The sequence below is a fragment of the Erigeron canadensis genome, chromosome 4 (genome assembly GCF_010389155.1).
Source record: "Erigeron canadensis isolate Cc75 chromosome 4, C_canadensis_v1, whole genome shotgun sequence".
NCBI classification, from domain to species: Eukaryota; Viridiplantae; Streptophyta; class Magnoliopsida; order Asterales; family Asteraceae; genus Erigeron; species Erigeron canadensis.
Window position 1 is genome coordinate 44,580,809 of NC_057764.1, and position 24,412 is coordinate 44,605,220.

At 30.5% G+C, this 24,412-nt stretch overlaps 3 protein-coding genes across 4 annotated transcripts; all 3 read left to right on the forward strand.

The window, feature by feature from the left end:
• The first annotated feature begins 4,924 nt into the window (after positions 1 to 4,924).
• On the forward strand, positions 4,925 to 6,736 carry LOC122598000 (transcription factor MYBS3). 2 transcript variants are annotated; one of them, XM_043770608.1, is made up of 3 exons: positions 4,925 to 5,478; positions 5,686 to 5,888; positions 6,185 to 6,736. In XM_043770608.1, the coding sequence occupies exons 1-3, from the start codon at positions 5,085 to 5,087 to the stop codon at positions 6,620 to 6,622; spliced, it is 1,035 nt and encodes a 344-aa protein (XP_043626543.1). In that variant the 5' UTR covers positions 4,925 to 5,084; the 3' UTR covers positions 6,623 to 6,736. The 2 variants fall into 2 exon arrangements, with proteins under 2 accessions (XP_043626543.1, XP_043626542.1); XM_043770607.1 differs by having other exon boundaries at positions 4,927 to 5,478; positions 6,182 to 6,736.
• An 11,182-nt stretch (positions 6,737 to 17,918) lies between these two features.
• Positions 17,919 to 20,450, forward strand: LOC122596768 (tetraspanin-2-like). The gene is made up of 2 exons (XM_043769397.1): positions 17,919 to 18,484; positions 19,928 to 20,450. Exons 1-2 carry the CDS (start codon positions 17,984 to 17,986, stop codon positions 20,237 to 20,239), a joined length of 813 nt encoding a protein of 270 aa, XP_043625332.1. The 5' UTR covers positions 17,919 to 17,983; the 3' UTR covers positions 20,240 to 20,450.
• A 1,315-nt stretch (positions 20,451 to 21,765) lies between these two features.
• On the forward strand, positions 21,766 to 22,239 carry LOC122597710. Its single transcript, XM_043770277.1, has one exon. It carries the CDS (start codon positions 21,766 to 21,768, stop codon positions 22,237 to 22,239), a length of 474 nt encoding a protein of 157 aa, XP_043626212.1.
• Positions 22,240 to 24,412: the final 2,173 nt, after the last annotated feature.

The window sequence follows — 24,412 nt, forward strand, 5'->3', positions numbered from 1 at the left end:
GACATGTGGCTTTAAAAAAAGCACGGTGGCATTTTGGTAAATAAATCAACCTTTATTTGAAGCTTGGTCAGCCTGGGTTCTGGGTCAGCTTGAGTTCTGGGTCAGCTTGGTTGGTCAGCTGGGTTGGGTCAGCTTAGTCAACCCCAAGCTGACCCAACCCAACCCTAATCTGACCCAACCTGACCCAAACCAGATTCCACCTGACCCATACCCCAAGCTGACACAGACTCCAAGTTGATCCAAACCCCAAGCTGACCCAAAACCCATGATCTACATTTGTGTAGATTATGTGTAGATTGTGTCAAGCTGACCCATCCCAAGCTAACCAAAATGACCCAACCCAGCTGACCAAGCTGACCCAACCCAAGTTTACCCAATCTAGTTGACCAAACTAACTCAACACAAGCTGGCCTAACCCTAGCTGACCCAATCCAAGCTGACCAAGAACCCAAGCTGACCAAGCTTCACAAAAGTTCAATTTATTTTCAATTATGTCACCGCACATTTTTTTTTTTAATTTTGACACATGTTGCGTTTTGGTTGGTCCATATGACCTTCTCTCCTTAACACACTTTTCTCTGGATCTCTACCATATATATATATATATATATGGTAAAGTTATTTTAAGAATCCTTTTTTTTGCGAGAACCTTTGAAAACCTTTCAAATCAAGTCCAACTGATGATTGTTCTTTACATGAAAATTGTTTTTTTTATTGTTTTCTGAATAACTTATGTGTAATTTTAAAGTTTATAATTGTGTGGAACATGGATTATCATCCGTTATAAAATTATGTGGAGATTTGGATTATTGATCACATGTGCATGAATATTGCTATGATCACATGTATGCAAGTTTATCACATGTAATCATAACAATATTCGTGCGCATGTGATCAATAATTTAAATCTCCACATAATTGTATAACAGATGATAATTCATGCCTTCACACAATTATAAACTTCAAAATTACACATAAATTATTCAAAAAACAATTTTCATGTAAAAAATAATCATCGGTTAAGTTTGATTTGAAAAGTTCTCAAAGGTTCTCGCAAAAAAAAAATTTCTCAAAATAACTTTTCAATATATATATATATATATATATATATATATATTACAACTATAACTCAACACCCAAAAAAAGTTTACAAAATGCAAAACTTATAGCCACGAGTGAAAATAGTAAGTAAAATCTACCAGCAAATTGGTAACAAAAAAGTGGTAAGAAGTTGATATATGATCATGACATGGTTGGTCCAAAGACCCATTAAAATCATTAACCTTTTTAGACCTACAAATTATTATATTGTTCTTAAAACATTTGGATTTAGTATAGAGACATATATAGTTGATAAAACAATAAAAAGTTCCCAATATATCTTTTTATATAACTAAGAGATGATAAATTAAAGTTTATGTGACAATTTTAATTGCTTACCAAGTTAGCTTTTAACTTAAGTGTAATTTTATTGTTTTTTTGGACTTGGGTTGAAAACTTTGATAAATCTTTTCTTGATTGTTAAGGTTTATTATATAAAAAAAAAAACTTTTTAAAAATAAGATCGACAACTTAATAACTAACCCTTTTAATATTACTACGGTGTGATATCTATTCCATATCAATTAATTGATTCATCGTTTAAAGTGCATAATTTGTAAGAAAAGATAATTCACCTTTCATTGCATTTCACAGTTGCTAATTATTTTAATACTAGCTAATCAATCAGGGTTTAACCCGAACATTTTAACTAAAATTTAAAAGCAAAAAAATCTTAAAAAACGTATATAATTTTTGTTATTGATATATTATAACTCGGCTTGGAAATATTAAATTGATTAACACAATAATTTATAAATATTAGTACCTCACTACAAAAACATGGACAAATAAGATGTTATAAAATAATTATCAAAGTTCATATTAAAAAGTGTGAACTTTTTGCTCTACACACTTTTTTTGTGTGGAGAAATTTATACACACTTTTATATATTTTTATATATTTTTACACACAAAAAAATGACAAAATTTTTAATTTGTTCATACTCATTAAAAGTGTGAACAAATGCATATAGATATAAATATTAACTCAAGCCACTTTTATCAATCTACAAACTTCATAGTGAGCTTTGACAAAGTTTTTATACCCAATATAAAATTGAGTTTGTAGCTTCTTTTTTCCTTTCTTTTTTCTTAATATTGTTTTAGCTTCTTTATTATGTTATTTTAATTTTTAATGTTAATTAGCTGAGATCACCATCTTTTTACATTGCTTTGTCAAAAATTATTTCATGCTTGACATATACATCTTACAACTTTTGATTTTGTTATAAATTTCCTGATTTCAGTATTATTATCTAAAATAATAATTACATATTGACCGTATTGAATAAAAGCATTGAATTAAATATGATATAGTGTATTTTTTTTGTTTTTTAATTCTTTAAATTTTAGAAGATTTAATTTTATCCTTTGAATAAGTAAGTTTACATTTGAGTATATTGTTGCTATAATATTTTAGTTTTATACTTTTGAAAGATGCATTATTTATTTTTAGTATAATTTTACGGTCAAAATTATTTACCATGCAATGCATGCATGAGATTAATCTAGTTATGTCTAAAACTATATATTTAAAACTAGATGTGAGATAATAATAACTACAGTATTTGTTTAAGTCTTCAACCATTAAACGTAGACTTCTATTTTATTTTCATTATCTTTACTTTATATATATTACTAGTTTTATGTTATAGGAGTAGTGCTTCCTAAGGTAATGCCTCAAGTTATTGGTAGATATCTACTTGTATGAAAAATTATTGGTTTCTTCCCTAGCCAATGGAACACAAACAATTATATATCTTTGACTAAACAATTAAGCTTTAAAAAAAAAAAGATTAAACGCTTGTTTTGTTTTCTTACCGGCCAAACTCTCTATTTTTAATAATTCTATTTATAGACAAAATTCATTTTAAAGTTTGTCATGACAGGCTTCAATTCCTTTTTTTTTTATACTATTTCTGTTCAAGTTACATCGATCAACTTACAACATGGACTTAACTATACTCTTGTATGTTAGACTTGATATATCATATAGATTTTTGTCTCAAAACCACATGATCAAAGCAAACGAATAAAAGTAAATGAAACTGATTTCTTCCATGCATATCGTGATAAGTAGACATAGAAAATATATGCAAGCCCTGTTGCAAAAAATTTAAGTGTAAAAAGTTATAATTTTAAGATTCTAGCTAGCTAACTCACACCAAATTAAGGTGGAGTCAGTAGACAGCCTAGAGAAAAATTGTCGACAAAAAGTTGGTGTCATTCGTGTCTTTGAGAAAAACCATCAGAAAACTTAGCGTTGGGAGGGCCTTATATATGTTAGTTTAACATTCGATAAAAAATTCATTTTTCATACAGTACGTTTAATTAGAATGTGTTATTTGTGCATTTGAACTTATTAAGTTATCATATTTCGTAAGAAAGCTCGTGATATGTAATATATCAAGAATAGTAACACACTTTAATTTTATCCCAAAGAGAAAAAATGGGTAAGTAACGAATTTGAAAGCAATACTAGTTTGAATGATACATATGGTAGTGAGAGTGTTTAACACGTACGTACAATTTTTTATGTAAAATGTTAGTTCAAAATATATGTTTATAATTATTTTTCTAGCTAGCTAGTTGGTCATGTAATCGATTGATATGAGCTATTATTATGATAAAATGTGGATTTGGATCTTATAAATTGTGTTTATATGTGTTTGAATAATGAGATAAGGATAAAGATAGATTTTTGTTATATAAAAGGCTTGCTTACAAAAATTAAGGTTTAACGGTATATATATATATAGCTTATTTTCATTAATACCCTTTAACACCACAATTATATTTCAAACAATTTTCTTTTTGGTGTTGAATTGTAATTGATGCATTAAGCAACAGATCGATCTCCTTTAGCATTAAAGTTTGACTTCGTCTTTGACTCATGCAGTAACAAAAATGCATACATTTTCTTATCTGGTTGATCAAACTATAAAACCACTTTCAAACAATTAATCAAAACAAGCTTCCAATCTTGATGGTCGACAATGTTTATTTGTACATTATGTCAACATATGCTTACATAGTGGAGGCTTAAGGTTTTTGGAGGCTTCAAACGAGATCAATTTTGGGGGCCTAATTCATTACCATATAAACTAAAGTAAAAAAAAAAGAAAAGTAGTTCGTCTTTTGTTATTGAACTACAAATAATAAAAAAAATATACAGATGTTGATGCAAAAATCAAAAAGGCGTTACTGCAATACAAAATATATAATGATACTTAATCCAAAATTTAAACACTAAGTCTAATATACAAGATTCGGAGGCCTTAAAAATTTAAGCAATCGCTTAGTCCCATAGTCCTGTCGAGCCACCTTTGTACTTACACTTCTATGATGTTAGTTATTTGAAGCTTCAATGACCTACATACTTTAATAATGGACGCCGGCTGTTAGGTAAAATACCAGGCTCATTATCCAAACTAGTTTTAATTTATATATATCTTTACTGACTAAAACTCACAAATAAATAGTAATAGTATATCCAATTAATAATTAATTAATGGACCCCAAACGGACAAAAGAATGTCTTGCTCTATCAAAACTCTATTATGTGTGTACAAATTTAATCACTCACACATCATATCATATCTTGTTGTGATAGCCTTTTGACATGCCAATATAATGCTTCAAGATTCTTTTTACCTAAAAAAAATTAAAGATAAGTGATTCTAGTCATATAAATGTTATCTTTTTTGTTTCAGGTAAGAACCCAAGTTGTAAAAAGGTATGTCCATCCAATCATTTATTCAATTTGATCTTAGGTTTACATATATCCAATTTTTTTTGCAAAAAAAACCCACTTCACACCACACATATATCATCATCATCATTATCATTTACCTTTGTGCCAAACCAAACACTTATCTTTCTTTCTCTCTTTAGGTGTGTTTTTTTTTAGGTGTGGAGCGATTGTGGGTCATTCTTATTCCCTTTTTTGTTCTTTGAAAAAGAACTTTGAGCAAAAAATAATAATGGGGAGGAAATGCTCACATTGTGGAAACATAGGCCACAACTCAAGAACTTGCACTAATTACAATATTAATAGAGGCACTACTACTACTAATGTGAATAGCACCACCATTATGGTAGGATCAGGAGGAGGTGGATTAAGGCTATTTGGAGTTCAACTTGACTCCCCACACTCTATGGTCATGATGAAGAAATGCCTTAGCATGGATTGCTTTGATCCTTCTTCTTCTTCTTCTAATTCACCTTTACCCACGGCTTCGGCTTCATCACATTCGCCTTCTTCCTCTTCTTTATCTTCGTCTCGGGTCTCCCTCAACGACCTCAGCTCCGAAAAGACTGTGTCGGTTGGCTATCTATCCGATGGTCTCATTGCAAGAGCTCAAGAAAGGAAAAAGGGTATGCAATACTCAAACTAACAATAATACTAATTAAGTTAGTTAAACTATGCATGTAAAGAAAAAAAAGTAGTAGTTATCTTTGTGTTGTATATAAATATTAATTACTCGGATTACATTGTGTATTTGATGCAAGTGTACGTACAACTTATTCAATATTCTCTTCTAAAGATAACTAGCTATATAAGGGGATATGATATCGATGTAGGTCTACCTTGGTCGGAAGAAGAACACCGACGGTTCCTAAGCGGACTGGAGAAGCTAGGAAAGGGGGATTGGAGAGGGATATCAAGAAACTTTGTCAACACAAGGACCCCTACTCAAGTCGCCAGCCATGCTCAAAAGTACTTCCTCCGCCAGGCTTCTCTTCTTAACAAGAAACAACTACGCCGTTCCAGCCTCTTTGACTTGGTAGGTAGCTACATAGTACTCATCTATATATTGAATGACTATATATTTATAAAGTTTAATTTTAAGTAGTGTTCTTCTATCTATACGTACGTACCTTAATTTAGATCATGGTACAAAACTACAGACATACATATCATCACAAATTAATCTTGATTTAAAAACCCCACTTAATTAATTTTTGAGTCATATATATATCTAATAATCTTAACAAATTAATTTAGTCGAAAATGTGGTTGCATTAATTTATAAGTTACTCTAGCTAGCTAGCTCAGCTCTTTGATGGTCACGTACAGCAGGTTAGAGGCAATCAGAACAAGAACGTACCACTACTACTACAACAAAATCAAGAAAAAAGTAGTGATATACAGATGACGACAAGCTCAGTCGTTATTGATCATGAAGAACATCATCAAGATCACAATAATATAGATTCAAGCCGCAGCAGCTCTTTAAAACAAGAGAACAATATTAATAATATTAACGACTACTACTACAACGACATTAATCCAACGGTGGTCGACATGAAGAAATCAGCAGCAGCATCAAAATGTTCATCACTTGTAGTAGTAGTGCAGCATCCTACTACTACTACTACTTGTCAAAGTGATAATCTTGATTTAGAACTTACACTTGCTACTGCTCCAAAGCCAATAATCATAATGGACCGCCAGCAAAACAAGCAGCAGTCATCTACCACTACCCTTCAACTTGGCCCCGTTATTAGTGTTACTTAACCACCACTTACTTACTTTGAGTTTCATTTAATTTTTCCCTACCATTAATTAATTTTATGTTCAAAAAAAACAAAGAATAATTTCTAATTATTATATATATATATATCATCGATCGATCATGTTTGTAAATATATATATATATATATATATTTTCTTCAATTTTTAGACCTTCGATTGACATGGTCCTTTAATTGGTTAGATTAAGATATTTTTGTAACTAAAAGTATATATATATATACCCTATATTGAAGTAGCTAGATCGGGCTTGATTTATTTCTAACTAGTGTCACCTGTCACGTACTACTCAAGCATGATCACATTTATTATTATTATTATTATTATTATTATTATTATTATTATTATTATTATTATTATTATTATTATTATTATTATTATTATTATTATAACACTCGGTATTTCAGATATTTTTAGCATATATATATATCTGATCTTACAAAAACGTACATTTTCATCATGTGATGTTTTTAATTTTATATATGGGCCATGTGATCTTGAGATATTTTTTTGTCAAGTGTTCCTAATTAAAGAACAACTTATAATGAATCGCGTATTATAACAATGGCTTGCACTAATTAATTAAGTTTAATTTTAGATATATCTTTACTAATACAATTAATACCCGCACAATACGACGACGAAGACAATCGCTGGTGATGGCTCATGATTTTTGAATAGTAGAATGTCGTAGAGAAAGCAAGGGCTTTATTCCCTGGCGACTTGTAGTGGTGATGGCGAAGGTTGATGGTGACGACAGCGTCGAGTGGTTTATATTATTGATATAAATAGTTAATGAAGATATTTTAAAAGATAATTAAGAGACTAATAATGTATTTTATCGTAATTACTCATTAAAGATATGTTAATGAATTCTTTTAATCAAAAAATATTATTTTTTTATAAAATAGTATAGATATTTATATGTGAAAGAAAATATTATTACATTATCTTATGCATTAATGACCAAGTAGTAATATTATTCTAATGTGAGCTGAAAGGATTTGTGATCTTTAATAATCTTTTTAGAGGTGTGATAACGTAATAATCTTACATGATTGATCACCCTATCATGAACCCATTATTTTTATAGAAAAAAGGATCCCATCGATGTCAAGACCTAATTTAACTCTCCATATATACTTTCCTTAGGTAGTTCGTTGTTTCGGTGAACTAATCGATTGATGACACATCTGTGTAAAACCAACAATTTTCTAATAAATTTTAAAGAGACAATTAACTGTTTACCATAAGCAGTTCACACACTACGAACACATGCATTTGAAACCAAAACTATTGTTTGTTTTTTTTTTTTTTTTTCTCTCTTTTATTTTTGAGAGAACTAACAAAGAAAATGTTCGCTTTAATATCTAAGATCGAATCTTGATTTCTCATAATTTTGAGCTTTTATCGCTTGATTGTGGATCATATATATGTGTCGTTATCACTCTTGTTCTATAGTGTATGGAGTCCAACATACTACCCACTTTAAATATTAGTATACCACTGTTGACATTCGAATTATTAACTATCTAAAGAAAAAATTATATGAAAGGCCGTTATTTTTCTTATTGAATCTAAAGTAAGAAAAATTTTAAAAATGATCCACGCGCGACCACCTTTATTTATTGTTGATCATGCGTACGGTTACGTGTTATATAATATATAAACACATAAAAGAAAATTTATGCAAAAAATATTTCAACTAGAATAACATGATAAAGGTTGTGTACGAACGTATTTCTCATGTACGTTTATGCTACACTCATACTATGAAACTAACGATCTTTCAAGTAAGTCGTTTTTGGCCCGTACACTAACCATTAATAACCAATGCCGAAAATAGCACTCAAAACTTTGCAACTTATTGCACTCAAAACTGCAAGTTCTTGACTTCAATTCTTTCTAATGAATAAACTTAATTGTCGATATTTTACGTCAAGTTTATTCTTCTAATTTTATTAGATAAGTTTTTAAAACTAGTTTTGAATGATATTTCCAGTTCGATAAAGTTGTCAGTCCATTTATTCTTTTACATGACGAAACTGTTGATTGTATATTACGAGTACTTTTTTTTCCCCTAAATTTAATTTCTAATTAAAAGTACTTCTTTCGATCCATTGAAAGAAATGTCATCTGTTTATCAATATATTCCAGAAAAGTTAAACCGGTGTAATTGTTTTATAACATCAATTATATAAAGCTTTTACTAATAGCATTAACGGCAAATAATACGTCATACAAAAATAATTTTCTTAACAAAAGTTTCAAAATCTTGTGAGCAATATTGTTAATGACTTTATTAACCCCCTTTAAAGTTTGTGCTTGCTTTATAAAAACCAACATTACATCTGTTATACATGGAACTTGAATACGTATTGCATTAATATTATATAATCGATCGAGTAATGTTTTCAATGTACTTATTAGGATCATTGATTTTACAAATTGCATTAACATATTATTTTCTCCCTAGCTAGTATTTTTCCCTCTCTCTCACACATAATATCAGTTAACACGTACGTTACTTTTCTCAACTTATTTTTACAAATCTCCTTAATTTGTACCGGGATTTTACTAATTAAATTAGGTACGTACTATACGTATTCGGGCCTTGAAAAATTGAGGATAGATGTAAAACACTTGGTTCACTGGCTTTCTCTTGTCACTAGTGGAAAAAGTTATGGGAAAAGACAAAACAATGAAAAGATATATCATACAATGTGTATATATATAGTAGCAAAGGTACTACCGTTACGTCGACCCTGGATTTAGACAAGAATTAATTGGGATGTCATTTGCGAAAGACACACACACATATATATATATATGGACCACACTTTAACAAGGAGTTGTACTGTTTGCATCAGAATTTGTATGCAACTACAATCGAAGGTATTAATCTTGATAAAAAAAAAAAAAAACCGATATTACGTGGACCTTTATAGAAAAAGAAGACAAGATACAGAAAGATTCAATAAATCTGATAACAGATTTTTTAGATGAGTCTAGAGAGGATTTTAATTCTAAGGTTTTGTCTCCTTGTTATTCAATCCTACATATGATGTATATATACCAATATCATCAAAGAAAGATTTTTGGGTCTCTGAAAATGATAGATGCATTTAACTTGGACAAGTTAATTAAATCATATATATGAAGGTTTTTCAAGTTTTAATCTACAAAATTCATCTCACCCAAACTCTACTCTCCATGCTATACATGATGAAACATGAATCTTTTTGAGTAGTATAATTTAAGTTGTATCATGACTTATTGTCCTCACATATATATATATAGCCTACTATATATGACTAATAAACACGATTTATTTGATCACCCTTGAAATTTTTGATATGTAGATTGACAAAATACATCTCCTTCAGAATCTTTTAATTTGATATATAATCTAAAAAGTCTAAAAGCTTAAACGCCATGTAACAAGAGATACTCAATGTGAAGTACCAACTTGCCTCAAAAGAAATTGACCACTCTCATTAACTTTCCTGTTTTATAACCTTTATATGTGCACTTTAAAGAAACAAATATCTATACAAACAAAAGCCTTTGTCTCCTTTCCTAACCATTTCTTGCTGTCGTTTACTAATTTTCTTTTTATTTATTTTGTGCTTGTTTATTCATCTTATGTATCATCATTTATAGTCACACATTTTTGTGTGGAGGATACAACTTTGTCACATCCAACCAAGTTAAGAAACTTGCAATCTACATATTTGGTATAATTACGTACATACCATTACTTTTTTAACCTACGAATCTGTGGTATACGAATAAAACGGATGGTCTACATACCCTTCTCCTTATATGAAAATGAAAACCAAAGTGCATATGCGTAAATAAATTAAATAAAAAAATTGTGATATTTTATATTCTAAAAGGAATCTTGATATTGATATACTTAATTAGCCAGAAAGAAAAAAAAAACTATGTCCACTACTACACTCATTTCTTTTAACACATCTAGTATTTCGGAATTATATGTTGGTGTGTGTTATGTCCAATAGTGTCACCATCAATCTCATCCAAGCCTTATCCCATGTTCTCTAATTGATCTTGGCAAATTGCTCACATCAATTTTAACCTTTTCTATACCACTTTGATATTTCTAGAAAAAAAAACTTAATGAATCAATCATTAAGTATTTCATTTATTAAAGCTTTTAGCAACACTTGTTTGTATACCAAACTTATAATCACATGAGATAATATGTGTCGGTTGAGCATCAGATATCAAACTATCCCATATGGTTGGTAATATATACATGCACTACTATAATAATTGTTAATTGTAAAATAATTTGACTTGTTAACTTTCTCAATGAATTAAAATTAAAACTTTAAACATTTCTACCTATAAGTGTGTACAGTGATCGTCAATCTGCTATTGAAATTGTCCCAAACCATGTTTTTCATGAAAATACCAAACATTTAGAAATTTACTCTTATATTGTAACAGGGTTTGACCTTTATATATTCTAACCTTTTTACTCGTATTAGATATGTGTGTATTTAGTTTAGTATTTTTTTAATTTTTGGGCATGTTGGTGCATATGTATTATTTGCTCTTCATGTTCTCTTGACTTAGGGGCAGAGGCGGTACCAGAAAATAATCTCAGAAGGGTCAAAATTAAAAAATCCATAAAATATAGATATAAAAAGGGTCAAAATGTTAAAAACCTATAAGAAATTTTTTAAAATCGATGAAAAATTTAAAAATACATGACACAATCTAAATTTTGAGGGGGGCAATTTGCCCCCCATGTGGTACCGCCCATGTTAGGGGGTGTTTGGTCTAGCTTATTTACGAGGGCTTCTTGTTTTTTAGGCTTAATTTTTATAAGATAAACCATTTAGGTGTTTGGCCTAGCTAATTGAATATATGCATTTGGATTTATATAAGCTAGTTTTGATAAGCTTCTCTAACAATAGTTTTATAACACAAACCATTGTAATAGGTGATAAGCTAGGTAAGCTAATCCAAACATTATAAAAAGAACTTGTAAGCTTATAAAATATAAACAACTTTGTAAAATAAAAGTATAAGCATAAAAATATAAACCAGGCAAAACACCGCTTTAGATCAATTAAGAAAGTTTTAAATATAAGTAATAATAAACAAATAAATAACTTGATATAATATAAGACAACTTTGTTTTACAAAGCTAGTGAATTAAAATTGTGGGGCTGAATTGAATTAAAGCTACAGTACCTTTTTCTGAAAGAAGGAAATGGTCCTCACAGTAGTTACCTTCTCATGGCTTCACATCAAACACGATACCTTTTGTCACATTTAAGGATATACAAGGTTTCCTAAAGATTAGCATGTGGGGTTTTTAATCCATGATTCACCATATAGTGTTTGTAAATATATGTCACCATGTCGGCACAGTATCGTATTTGCTTCTTTCTTATCAAATCCTCCCATAACAAATTAACATCTCGATTATCTACCAATAAACTAAAACAGGATTAAGATATTCTTGAAACGACATGTAGCGTAATCCTTGATCGACACGTGTCTTTTTAATTTATTTATTAAATTAGTTTTTTTAATTGTATATAGATTCAATTTTCTTATTGGACTTAGAATTGAACTCTAACTCTTGGCTTATTAGTACAAAAGACATTATAACCTTATTTGATTTATCGTTTTCTCATTAATAAATAGTTTTTTTTTTCTTTCTCAATTTTTTAACTTCTATTAAATATATCATTTATAATAAGTTATTAACATGAATATTTCAAAACTTGAGTTTACGATCCGAAATCACATGACTATTTGTCGCCATCCATTATACTTATAAGTTCCGACTTTGACGTGATGTTAAAAATTTATAGTAAAACCAAAACTCTAACTAAACACATATTATTTTTATCATTGATGTTTATTATAATTTAGCTTCTATTATCGATTTACTTTAAGCTTAATTTATTTCATGCTCACGAATCATGTATAAGGCATATTCAAATTTTTTATGATCTAATCTATATAGCTACCGTACATCATACGGGTATTAGGACTAGTTAGACATATATAACTAATGACATATTAAAGTTTTATAATATTTTAATTTAACAAACATAAGTAAAAGATGTTGAGAATGGTAATGTTATCATTTTACAATCTTTTATATGACTTTTATTATAATAGGCACCGTATACATATCGATAATATTGTTGTTTGAATACCATAAGATACTAACGATGTAAAAGTAAATATTAATAATCAATAAAATTTACGTTATAATTAAAAATATATATATATATATATATATATATATATATATATATATATATATGAAGTCATAATTTGATAAGTACGACATAAAAAAATGTTATAAAAAATCAAAAGAATTGATTTTAAATAAGATAATATAAAATTTAGAACTCATAATTATAAAATGGAGGAATTATTTTTTATTATTAATGACCAAATTACATATAAACTTCTTTTTTCAAAAAAGTATATAACATCAATTTTTTTAATCTAATAACTCTAAATAAAATTTAAATTTCATTTAAGGATTTAAAAATAAATTTCTTTGAGACAATCACATACAAAATCTAGGATTTCACCACTACCATAATGGTTAAGCTGCATAGATAAAGTTATAAAACTAAAGCTACATTTTTTCGAGGTAAGCTAAGGAAATCTCCAATGCTAAAGACGTCTTTAGGCGTCCTTGATTTGTCATATCATATCCTTACAAATTCTTATACATTCTTATAAATCCTTCAAATCCTATAATCTTATCTCCAACTATACAAACATCCTTACATATCCTTACATACCCTTTTACCTCCCACTAAAAACAAAGATATATTAGGTAAGGACAAGTAAGGGCATTTCCTTGGGTAAGGGCATCCTTAAAAAAATCATTAGTTTTGGACAAGTTTTAACGACAAAGAATATCCAATGACACCTAAGGGCACCCTATTATAGATAGCCTAAAAAAAAAAATTTCGTTCCTCTCTAGTTTCTATCGGTATTTGGTAATGTTGAAGCTCTGGGACGAACTAATAATGGACTATAAAACCCACTAGACCCAAAATCAGCAAAAGCCAATATTAGACTTCAAACAAAATTTTGTTTGTTTTTCTTTCTTGTTTGTATATTTCTTTTTTATATACTTATATAGGTATATACTCGTATTATATACTTTTATAGCTATATGCAATGAATCAAAATCATTCAGTAAAAGATTTATTGTAAGAACTTAAAAGTAAATTGATGAAAGATGTGATCATTATAGTGATGGAGAATTTATTTGGTAAGACTTCATAAAAAGATTGGTTTCACTTTGAGATCAAGTTAATACTGGACTCACAGCCAACAGTAGCAACTAACAATTACCAACTATATATATAATAAGAAAATGCTAAATGAAGCCCTTAGAGTTTCACTTAATGTCAATTATAAGGTTGTACGTTTCCATATCAAAAGTTTACCCCCTTAATTTTATAGTAAGTGTACAACTATTTAATGCATGTTAACAAAAGCCCTTAGGGCTTCGTTTAGCAAATATTATAATCTTCTGATTCCCTATCTATTTCTTTACTCTTTAGCTAATTTATCAAATATGCCAAACACTTTGTTGATTTATTGGATCGACAGAAGCAATTGCTAAATATGGCCCAACTTAAAAGAATATAGCTTAGTAGTAGCCCGGAAAAAGCTCGTGTTGGATGGATGTTATGACTTAATGATCATTGCAACTGGGCCCAACCATTTTAGGCCAAGTTGCTTATTTTGGATCCTAATGTTACTCTCGTTTTTCTCTAAAGCCTATATACGTCAGAGTGTCAGACCGTAAGTATCTATAGTAGTGTACTAGTCTTTAGGTCCGTCTATTATACGGGTAGTCTTAAAATATATAAATTATAAGTTTTAAAAATAGATATCAACTAAATTAAATTCAAATAGATAAAATATAATTTTAAACTATCCAAATAAGACAAAAAGTTAAAGAAATAATACGTTATTAACTAATTCATTAGGGAAGACCTATCATACATATCGGAATCATATTCATTATCAAAATATTCGTCATCAAACATAGTTTCGTCTTCTTATTCACCCGAATAGTTTCATTCACTTTCATCATTGGATTCATCGCTATGAAACATTTCATTATCAGCATCGATATCGTCAAAATCTTCATCATCTGGATTAAAATCTGAATCTATTCACACAAATGAGTTTTAGTTTGTACGTTTTAAAGAGATTTTTGTTAATATATATACCACAAATAATTTAGAGATGAGTCCTTATCGCGAAAGTATTCGTATTTGATTTCTTCTAAAATTGTTAGATTTTTAACTATGACAATGGAAACAGAGAATGAGGATGAAAATATATTACTTTTTATAAGGGAGCTGATTTTTACTTCATACACTGAAAGTTTATGTTGTTGACTAATATACCCCCAGTTTCACATTAATTTATTAACCACGATCTATGTCTTCCGTAAAGAAACCAATTTCGTTCCCTTTTTGCGATTTCCAGATTCCTCCCAAAATCAAACTAACAACCTAACCAGTGATTCAAAAATTAAGATTACTTTGTAAATCAACAAATATACAAGAAAATTAAAACATATAATATAAATTTAACCACTTTCTTCCTAAAAAAGAAAATATAAATTAAATTGGGTATTCAAACATGAACTTTCATCATATGACTATCATCTTTACTCTTGATCTTTTACAATTGTTAGTGTAGATTTGTTCTTTCCTATCCAACTCTAAGCAGATTTGAATTTGAAGACAACGATAAAAACTGAATGTTATTGTATTAGTTTTATTTTATGTGGAGGTATGAATTAGGAGAAAAGAAATTCTAGAATTTTTAATCGGTTTTCTTTCTATTTCATGATTCTTGTTTTGATTATAATGGAGTTTATGGTGATGTTGCAATGAAGTTGTTGTAAAGGATATGGCTGCTTCCATGAATAGGTTTTGAAGCATAAATATATGGAGCAAGTGAATAACCGAATAAGTTAGAGAAAATAAACTCAAGGATATAATGGTCAAATGAGATTAAGCTTCTGTACATAAATCAAAATAATCAGTATCAATTTAAAGAAACAGGAAATATGAAATCTGTAAATAAATAATTACAATAATTGTTAAGGAATAGAATTAAAACCTTTATTTATTTATTTAATTGTCAATATATCATATGATGTATTTATAAAATTTTAATTAAAAAATAGAAAAATAGAGAATTAATTAGGAGATAGAATTAGACTCAAGGAGAGAGATTAGGAGTGTCAAGTGTATACCAAATAAATATGTGTTATATACGTATAAATAAATATGTATTTGATTTTATTTAATTAAGTAATTAAACTATGATTTTTTATGAATATAATAACCTTAGTCTAGGTACTTCAATCCTCATGATAATTACTGCCACTGTATACAAGTCGCTACTAATCTACTACAACGCTGCCATTTAAGCTACTTGTCTTTGCACGGTTTGCCAAGCCGTGTGTGAAGCAGCGTGCGTTGTGTGTGCGCGCGCATTGTATATCAGTATATGCATATACACATATACGTATGTGTGTGAATAGTGTGGCTTGAGTGAAGTCATGGAACAAACGATTTATTATTTTTAAATGAAAAAAAGACTATTTAAGTTTTTAGCAAATTTTAGCACTATATTCGCATAGTGTATCGACGACAAACAAAATCTAATAATTTACAATTCATTCAAACCGCTAATATCTATATGATACTCTAAGGGATTTGTAGAAATAAAATGTGTATAATTTTCAGATTGTTAGAGTTTAGCTTGTGAAAATAACAAGTTATTTTTATATAAAAGATAGATAAGCACTTATTTAGCTAAAACCAACAAGTATGTCTAAATTGATACTTGTAAATTAATACGAGTATCATTTCTTACACAAAGTTTATTATCTTTTAATTTTAAACTTAAGTACTATGTATTTTTTACCGGATATATATATATATATATATTAAAGGTGTAGATCATTTGTTTTCAATAGGGAATCTAGCTTACGTTGTCTTAACAGGGTCCGTGTTTGAGAGTCTCCTCACCCTCAATACCTAGTAGGAGGATAAACCCCAACTAAACCGTCTGAATGCATGACATTCGGATAACTAATAAATACATTAGATTTTGTGAAATATTAAATTTATCAGTTTAGGTCGAAAATAATTTTAGAAACGCTAACTTCGTCTCGGTGTGTTTAGATATGTGCTTAATTTGTGGTCATTTTCTAAACCTTAAATACACTAACACTCAATTCTCAAGTTTTTTTTAAAAGGGCAGAAAATGAAAGGATTAGAATTTTTTTTTATTTTGCATTCTTGAGTTTCTTTTTTTAAATAAAAGAAAGGGGAAGAAAAGAAAATTAAGGCCTTTTTAATGTAAAAATTTTCTCTCATTTTTGGGAGGATTTGGATAAAAACTTTTTAATTTATTTTTACCTATCCTTATTAACTAATAACAACCTTATGAAGAAAATGACATAATTGTTAAGTTATAACTTTTTTTCTTTTCTTTCGAATCCAAGAACACTATTAACTTTGTATTTTCTTTTCATTTCATTAGTTTTCCATGTGACTCGAGAAAGACTTTTTGATATATAGCTTTTTTTTTCTTTTCTTTTCTTTCTTATCCTTTAAAAAAAACTCGAGAATAGAATGTAAATGTTTCATAAGTATGGATAAAGGTTGGGGATTCCCTCAAGTTAAAAGTAACTTGAGGGGTAAAGTTGAAGCAATATTGATCATTGAATGAAAATCCATGGTTAAGAATCATTTATCACTTTTGAATCTTGACCTTTAATTTGAGTTTAAAGGTCAAGATCGTCTCAACTTTATCCCTCAAGTTACGTAAACTTAAGGGGATCTCATCCCATAAATAATAGGTAGCGTTCAAGTTTCAAAATTTATAAAATAATATTCATTACGTATCAAGTTAATCGATCGTTATCAAATAGATAGACACGTAGGAATTTAAAACAATATATTATGAAAAATGATTAATCTTCTTAAAAGTTAGCTTAAAAATTCTTCTAAAAGATTTAAAATGTGACAAGTGTTATCCATTAACTCTTTTTTCTAATTTCACCTGCTAATTTTGTTACATGTCTCAATCTAATACTTAAAAGGAGTTTTAGGGTATTTATTTAAGATGATCCCATAAATTCTCCACACGAGAAAAAAAAAAAAAAAAGAGTAAAGTAGTATAAACACAAACACATGACCATGAACCCATCATTCTCGAAATCTTTCCCATTTCACACTACACTATACACTCTCTTAACTCTTCTGAAAGTAAACAATAATAATAATGGCAGTAAGTAACAACATAATAGCAACTCTAAACTTCATCGCCATATTATGTTCCATCCCAATTATAACCGCGGGCATTTGGCTCGCTTCAAAACCGGACAACGAATGCATACGTTGGCTTCGTTGGCCGGTTCTAATCATCGGCATCTTGTTTTTGCTGTTAGCCTTGACAGGTTTCGTTGGGGCTTATTGGAACAAACAAGGTTTATTAGCATTTTATTTATTCTGTAACGCTGCACTTATAATAACGGGCCTAATATTACTTATATTAGCGTTTGTAGTAACGCGCCCATCTGGCGCGTATTCGGTTCCCGGGAGGAGCTATAAGGAATATAGATTGGGTGGGTATTCTGAATGGCTACGGGATCATGTTACGGATATGGATCATTGGGGGAACATTAAATCGTGTTTGAGTTCTTCTTCGATTTGTACTAAAATGACCCAGAAAGATTCTTATACTGCTGATCAATTTTTCGCTACTAATATCTCTCCTCTTCAGGTACCTTTTTTTTCTTCTTTTTGTTTTGTTTGGGTTTCGATTATTTGACCTTGTGTTTGTTTGTGTTCTGTTATACGAGATTAGATGCCCATGGGTTGTTATTTGTGCATGGATTGTTGTACATTGTTCTTTATTTCATTAATTTCATGAAATGATAATAGAAAGAAAAGGGGGGGTTGACAAATTTACTGGTTGAAAATGACATAAAGTTTTTAACTTGTGTGTTCTAAAAGCAGAATTTACATATGTCTTTCTAGGTGATCGAGTAACCTAGCTTATTTCTCTTTTCTTCTATTTTGACCATTCTTCATAAGGCTGTAAAAATTTTAACATATTAATTATACCAAAGCCATGTATGTTTCCATATTGATTGGTATGATTTGATTATTAATAATCATATAACTAGTTTGAAAATTAGCCACTCCTTAGTTAAGGTCCTCTATACCTGATTAGGAATTACGATTATATGGAGCGGGTGAAATTATATTTACATCCATATTCGTTAATTTCATTATTCATATCCACATATGGAATAAGATGTTCATCGGGTCAGATGAGCATTGTCATTTCTATACCTAATTTTCTGTATCATTCTATTTCTAAATCAAACTATAATATTCATATGTTGAAATTCGAATACTGTTGTATCGTCTATGACACCTTCAAACAAATTGCACATTAAGGTTTTTTATCTTCCTTTTTTAAAGCTATCAATATCTATTTAACCAACTTTGCGAGTTGACTAATCCCAGAGCGACTACCCGCTATGTATGTAGCCTGGAGTCATCACGCGTGAACCATCATGACCACAAAGATGTATATATTCTTTGCTCTTAAGATTCAAAGTTATCTATAAACAAATTACATATCATAATTTGACGATTACCATGAACCATATTGTTTCTTCACAACTGTCATTTAGATCAATCATGTGATAAACATATATGATGTTTGTTGTTGAAAAATTGGTGACCATGCATAGTTTTTTCAATCTATAGTGATAAAATCAAATAATTGCTTTATGGGCCTACTTTTTATATCTATAATAAATTATACTCATCAATCTTGTCTACATGATTATTGAAATGAACTAGTGCAAAATTAGACTTAATGTTATTAGAGTGTAGTCGTAACGATGAGTAATATTTGAGCCTGCTTTCATGTGGCAATGATTAAATCTCTTTGAATCCAAACTGCATTAGCGTTGTTACTTTTGTCATTATCCAATAAACTAGAAAGAAAAAGCTTATCACATGGCATCCATTTTTCTTGTCATTTCCAGTAGTGTTGGTATTTGATGTGTCCCCATGATATAAAGTTATAAACCAATCATATACTGAAATGTTTATATATATATAAATTTACTAGATGATACGACGTGATTAATTGACTAATGATGAACAAAAAATTGTTTCTTTAATTAATTGATGTTCTTAATTGTAGTCGGGGTGTTGCAAGCCTCCAACTGCGTGTGGGTACCAATACGTGAACCCAATAATGTGGATCAACCCGACTAACCCAACTGGTGATGTGGATTGTCCAATATGGAACAACGACCCTAATCAATTGTGCTACAATTGTGACTCTTGCAAAGCCGGGTTGCTGGGAAACCTAAGGAAGGAATGGAGAACCGCCAACGTGATCTTGATTGTAGCCGTTGTGGCTCTTATATGCCTATATCTTATCGCTTGTAGCGCCTATAGAAACGCACAAACTGAAGAAATTTTCAAAAGGTATAAACAAGGATGGACTTGATGTAGAATGCATTTTGTGTTGTTATATCTTGTTTTATTACGCACCCGGATTTCTCAAAATGTTGTGTTCCGATTAATTAGTTTATTTTAAGTAGCTAGGTGCTTTATCTAGTTTAGTTCTGCTTTTTTCGGTTATTAATGATGTGGAATGGTGGCTAGTAGTGGTGTGTATATGTTTCTTTTGGGAAATGATTTACAAACCATTGTTTGAACTTTTGATTTTGATCTAAGGGTCAAGATCTTTCTAATTTGACTAGTTAAGTTGTGATAACTTTAAAAAACCCCTTTTTTTTCTTTTTCGGGAGGAGATTCCCCAAATTGTTTTCAACTTGATTGATCAAGTTGGACACATCTTGACCTTTGAATTGGAATTAATGGTCCATCTTTAAATCTTGACCCTTGAAGGGTCAAAGTTTAATTAATATGCATGTTAGCCAACTTGAAGAAATCTCACCCTTTCTTTTTTCTGTTCTTACATATATGTATGGATTCAAGTTTACCTATGGTTTTCTTTTATCTATTTATATCATGTTTCTATTATATCTATTTAAATCAATTTTGTCCATCCTTTGTTATATTTTGTCATTATTTCAAATTTGATTTATTTATTCTTCATGATGACGTATTCAGACTAATTTTTTCAAATTCTAGGACTTATTACTAACAAGTCAGAAAAGCAAAAAAAAATGACCAATTAATATTAATAATAATAGAACATAGTTAAGGGGAAAGGAGTGACAGCGACATGCTTGACAGGTTGGCCAAGCCGCTGACTGCACATCGCCGCCATCCCTGCGGCATGCGAACGACATGAGGTTCAGCGGGCTAAAAGCCAGCCACGGGCTGGAGGAATTTGAACGTTGGGAGGAGCGTGGGAGGTGGGGGCCACACCTTTTTGACCGTTTGAACTCATATAAAAAAAATATAAAAACTTTCCTACCTCTTTATCTATATATACACTACATTTTAACCAAAAAAATCACCAAACATAACCATATCTTCACACTTTCACCCAAAAAAACACCACATTACTAAAAAATGGATTCCCCTTCCTCGTCTTCTTCATTTTGTGTTCCACCGGAGTTAGACGATTCGTCTACAGGGAGTACTTTTCAGTTTTTTAATCAAGTGTATGCCGAGCTTGAAGATATTGGCACCTCTTCCGACACTCGTAGGTACATCGATCGAGACAGAGAAGAAGATCACGCGATACTAATGCGTGACTACTTCGTTGCTCTCATCACACAAGCTCACGAAGAAAGAAACCACATTCCAGGAATGCTTGGTGGTCTTGATTGTACACACATCGAATGGAGGATGTGCCTAAACACTTAAAAGGGCATTACACGAGGGGTGATCACAAGGTACCTACTATTATGATTGAATGTGTTCCTTCCTATGACTTGTGGATTTGACATTCGTTTTTCGGTCCTGCTGGATCGAACAACGATGTCAACGTTTTGCAGCAGTCGCCGTTGTTTCAAAACGAGTGTAATGGATCTGCGCCTGACAGTTAATTTAGCATAAATGGACATGATTACAAAGCGTGGTTACTACCTTAACGATGGAATCTACCCTAGGTGGGTTGCATTTGTTAATGCTTATCCGCATCCAGTGGAACAAGATGAAAAGACATTTAAAAGACTACAAGAGACTGCAAGAAAGGATGTTGAGCGGGCGTTTGGTGTTCTCAAGGGAAAATGGAAGATTTTGGACCGTCCCCTCCGACTATGGACAAAGGAAAAGATCGGAAAAGTCGTCGCTGCGTGTACTATACTACACAACATGATCATCAAAGACAACGGGCGGGCAATATCACCAATTCATATTATGGATCCACCTGTGCCAAGAGTTTATAACCCGGAAGCAAACAGGGAGTTACAGGACGAGGACGTGCATCATCGGCTCCGATATGATCTCACGGTGCATGTATCGGCTTATGACTTATCATACCTTGACGATCCAACAATGCAACCACCATCAGTTGCGAGTTTGATTTAGTTGTCTTCGTTATCATGTTGTTATGTTCTTTTTAATTTATGTTTATGTGATGTTTAGTTTAATTTTAATGAAATATTTAAGTTTTTATTAAAAAAGAAAGTGTTTGATTAAATTAAATGAAAAGGAAAAAAAATAAAATTTGGGAGGGTTGAGAAGGTTATGAATGCCATTGAAAATGGTTGGGAGGGTTGAAAAAGAAAATTGAGTTGGAGGTATTTGATTGGTGGAAATTTGGGAGGGATGGAGAATCCAACTACATGACTTTAGGGCTGTAAACGAACTGAACAGTTCACGAACAGTTCATGAATCGTTCGGCGGGAAGTTCGTTCGTGTTCGTTCGTTTAGTTAAATGAACGAACATGAACAAAGCTATTGTTCGTTCATTTACGTTCATGAACGTTCGATAATCTGTTCGTGAACGCTCGTTCGTGAACAATAATATGTTTATGAACCTTGGTTCGTTATGTTCTACATATATATACTCACACACATAATCACCTATACAATAGAAAATAGTTTAAATATAAATATATTTTTATATAATATATATTATTAATACCTAATAATTTAAGAAAAAGTTCAAATAAAAATAAAAAATTTATAAATATTTTTGTCCGTTTGTGTTTGTTCATTAGTGTTCGTTCGTTTGTGGTCGCGAAAATTCGTTCATGAACACAAACGAACAAACATGAACAAGTCATTATGTTCGTTTATCTGGTCGTGAACCGTTCGTTAAGTTAAACGAACGAACATGAACAAGGTCTCGTTCGTGTTCGTTCGGTTCGTTTACAGCCCTACATGACTCCTCTCTCCCTTAGTGTTCCGAATTATTGTGTTAATCTAACATATACTTATTATTAGTATAAAATAAAGGGTTAAGTACCTTGAAATGTAACTAACTATAAGTCTATAACTAAATGTCTATAGTAGGAACAAACTAAGGTTTTAGAATTGTATGTTAACAACTTGATAATTTGTCCAATTTATATAATATTGACATATGTGGCAACCCATATGAGCCGCCACGTGCAAGTTTTTGATTGGTCGGCTCATAATTTGAATATTTTTACTAAGTTCTTAACACACAATATCCAATTTGATAGTTAATTCCCACTATAAATATTTTACCATAGTTACACTTCGACGTCACGTCCTTAACCCTAAAATAAAATGTCACGAAAATGGGAATTTGTGTGTGATGTTTCTCTTGAAGTTGGTGAATAAAGTTGCATTGGATTTGTGATTCATCGTGGGTCTGTTGTCAACTATGCGGCTTTGCACGCACCGACTTTATAAGACCGATAATGTCTATATGCCTTTTTTAGTTTTTTCCAAACCATGGGTTTGCTTAATTTCCTTCTTAAATTACAGTACTAATATGTAAGTATGTAACCCTTAGTCAAATCAAAACAAACTCTGTTTCAAACCAATTAATAATTCAAATTTTCATGTTAACATAATGGATTAGTGACTTTTAATTTTGGGAGTATCTCTTAGCAATAAATAGACTTTTGGGAATATCAATTTTCATGTCAATAAGAAGGTTAATGTTTTTTGGTGGCGAATGTTAAGAGACATAATACCAACCAGTACCACGATGAATCTTTTTCGTCGAGGAATTGATGTCTCAACAATCAGATGCCGGGTTTATTGCATTGAAATTAAACAATGTCACACTTATTCGAGTCTTGTAGGTTCGCAAAAGAAATATGGACTCAGGACTCGTATGAAAATTTGGTTACAACTCAACTTCAATCTAACCCAACCTTTTGAGCTGTTAGAAACTTAGAATAGATCCCACATATTACTGCTGCTAGTAAGTATTAAAATTCTTGAAGGTGATATACTGATATGTTTCGTTTGGTGATGGTCTTATGAAAGAAATCATGTGGCGTTTGAATAAATGACGACAACGACAGAATAATATTGTTTTTGACTCTATCGTCTCAATGTCTTTTTTTTTGGTCATCTGCTAGTACTAAGAATCAAGGGCGGTACCACGTGGGGTAAAGGGGGCAATTGCGCCCCTCAAAATTTAGATTTTGTCATGTATTTTCAAAATTTTCATCGATTTTTAAAATTTTTCTTATAGGTTTTTAACATTTTGACCCCTTTTATATTTATATTTCACGGATTTTTTAATTTTATCTCCTCTGAGATTTTTTTCTGGTAC

What these genes read in the sequence shown, in the direction of transcription:
- LOC122598000 (XM_043770607.1), top strand. Translation starts at nt 5,085, where the DNA reads ATGGGGAGGAAATGCTCACATTGTGGAAACATAGGCCACAACTCAAGA. An exon ending in AGCTCAAGAAAGGAAAAAGG is followed by an intron (nt 5,479 to 5,685) that starts GTATGCAATACT and finishes ATATCGATGTAG; the next exon opens with GTCTACCTTGGTCGGAAGAA. An exon ending in GTTCCAGCCTCTTTGACTTG is followed by an intron (nt 5,889 to 6,181) that starts GTAGGTAGCTAC and finishes GGTCACGTACAG; the next exon opens with CAGGTTAGAGGCAATCAGAA.
- LOC122596768 (XM_043769397.1), top strand. Translation starts at nt 17,984, where the DNA reads ATGGCAGTAAGTAACAACATAATAGCAACTCTAAACTTCATCGCCATA. An exon ending in CTAATATCTCTCCTCTTCAG is followed by an intron (nt 18,485 to 19,927) that starts GTACCTTTTTTT and finishes TCTTAATTGTAG; the next exon opens with TCGGGGTGTTGCAAGCCTCC.
- LOC122597710 (XM_043770277.1), top strand. Translation starts at nt 21,766, where the DNA reads ATGGACATGATTACAAAGCGTGGTTACTACCTTAACGATGGAATCTAC.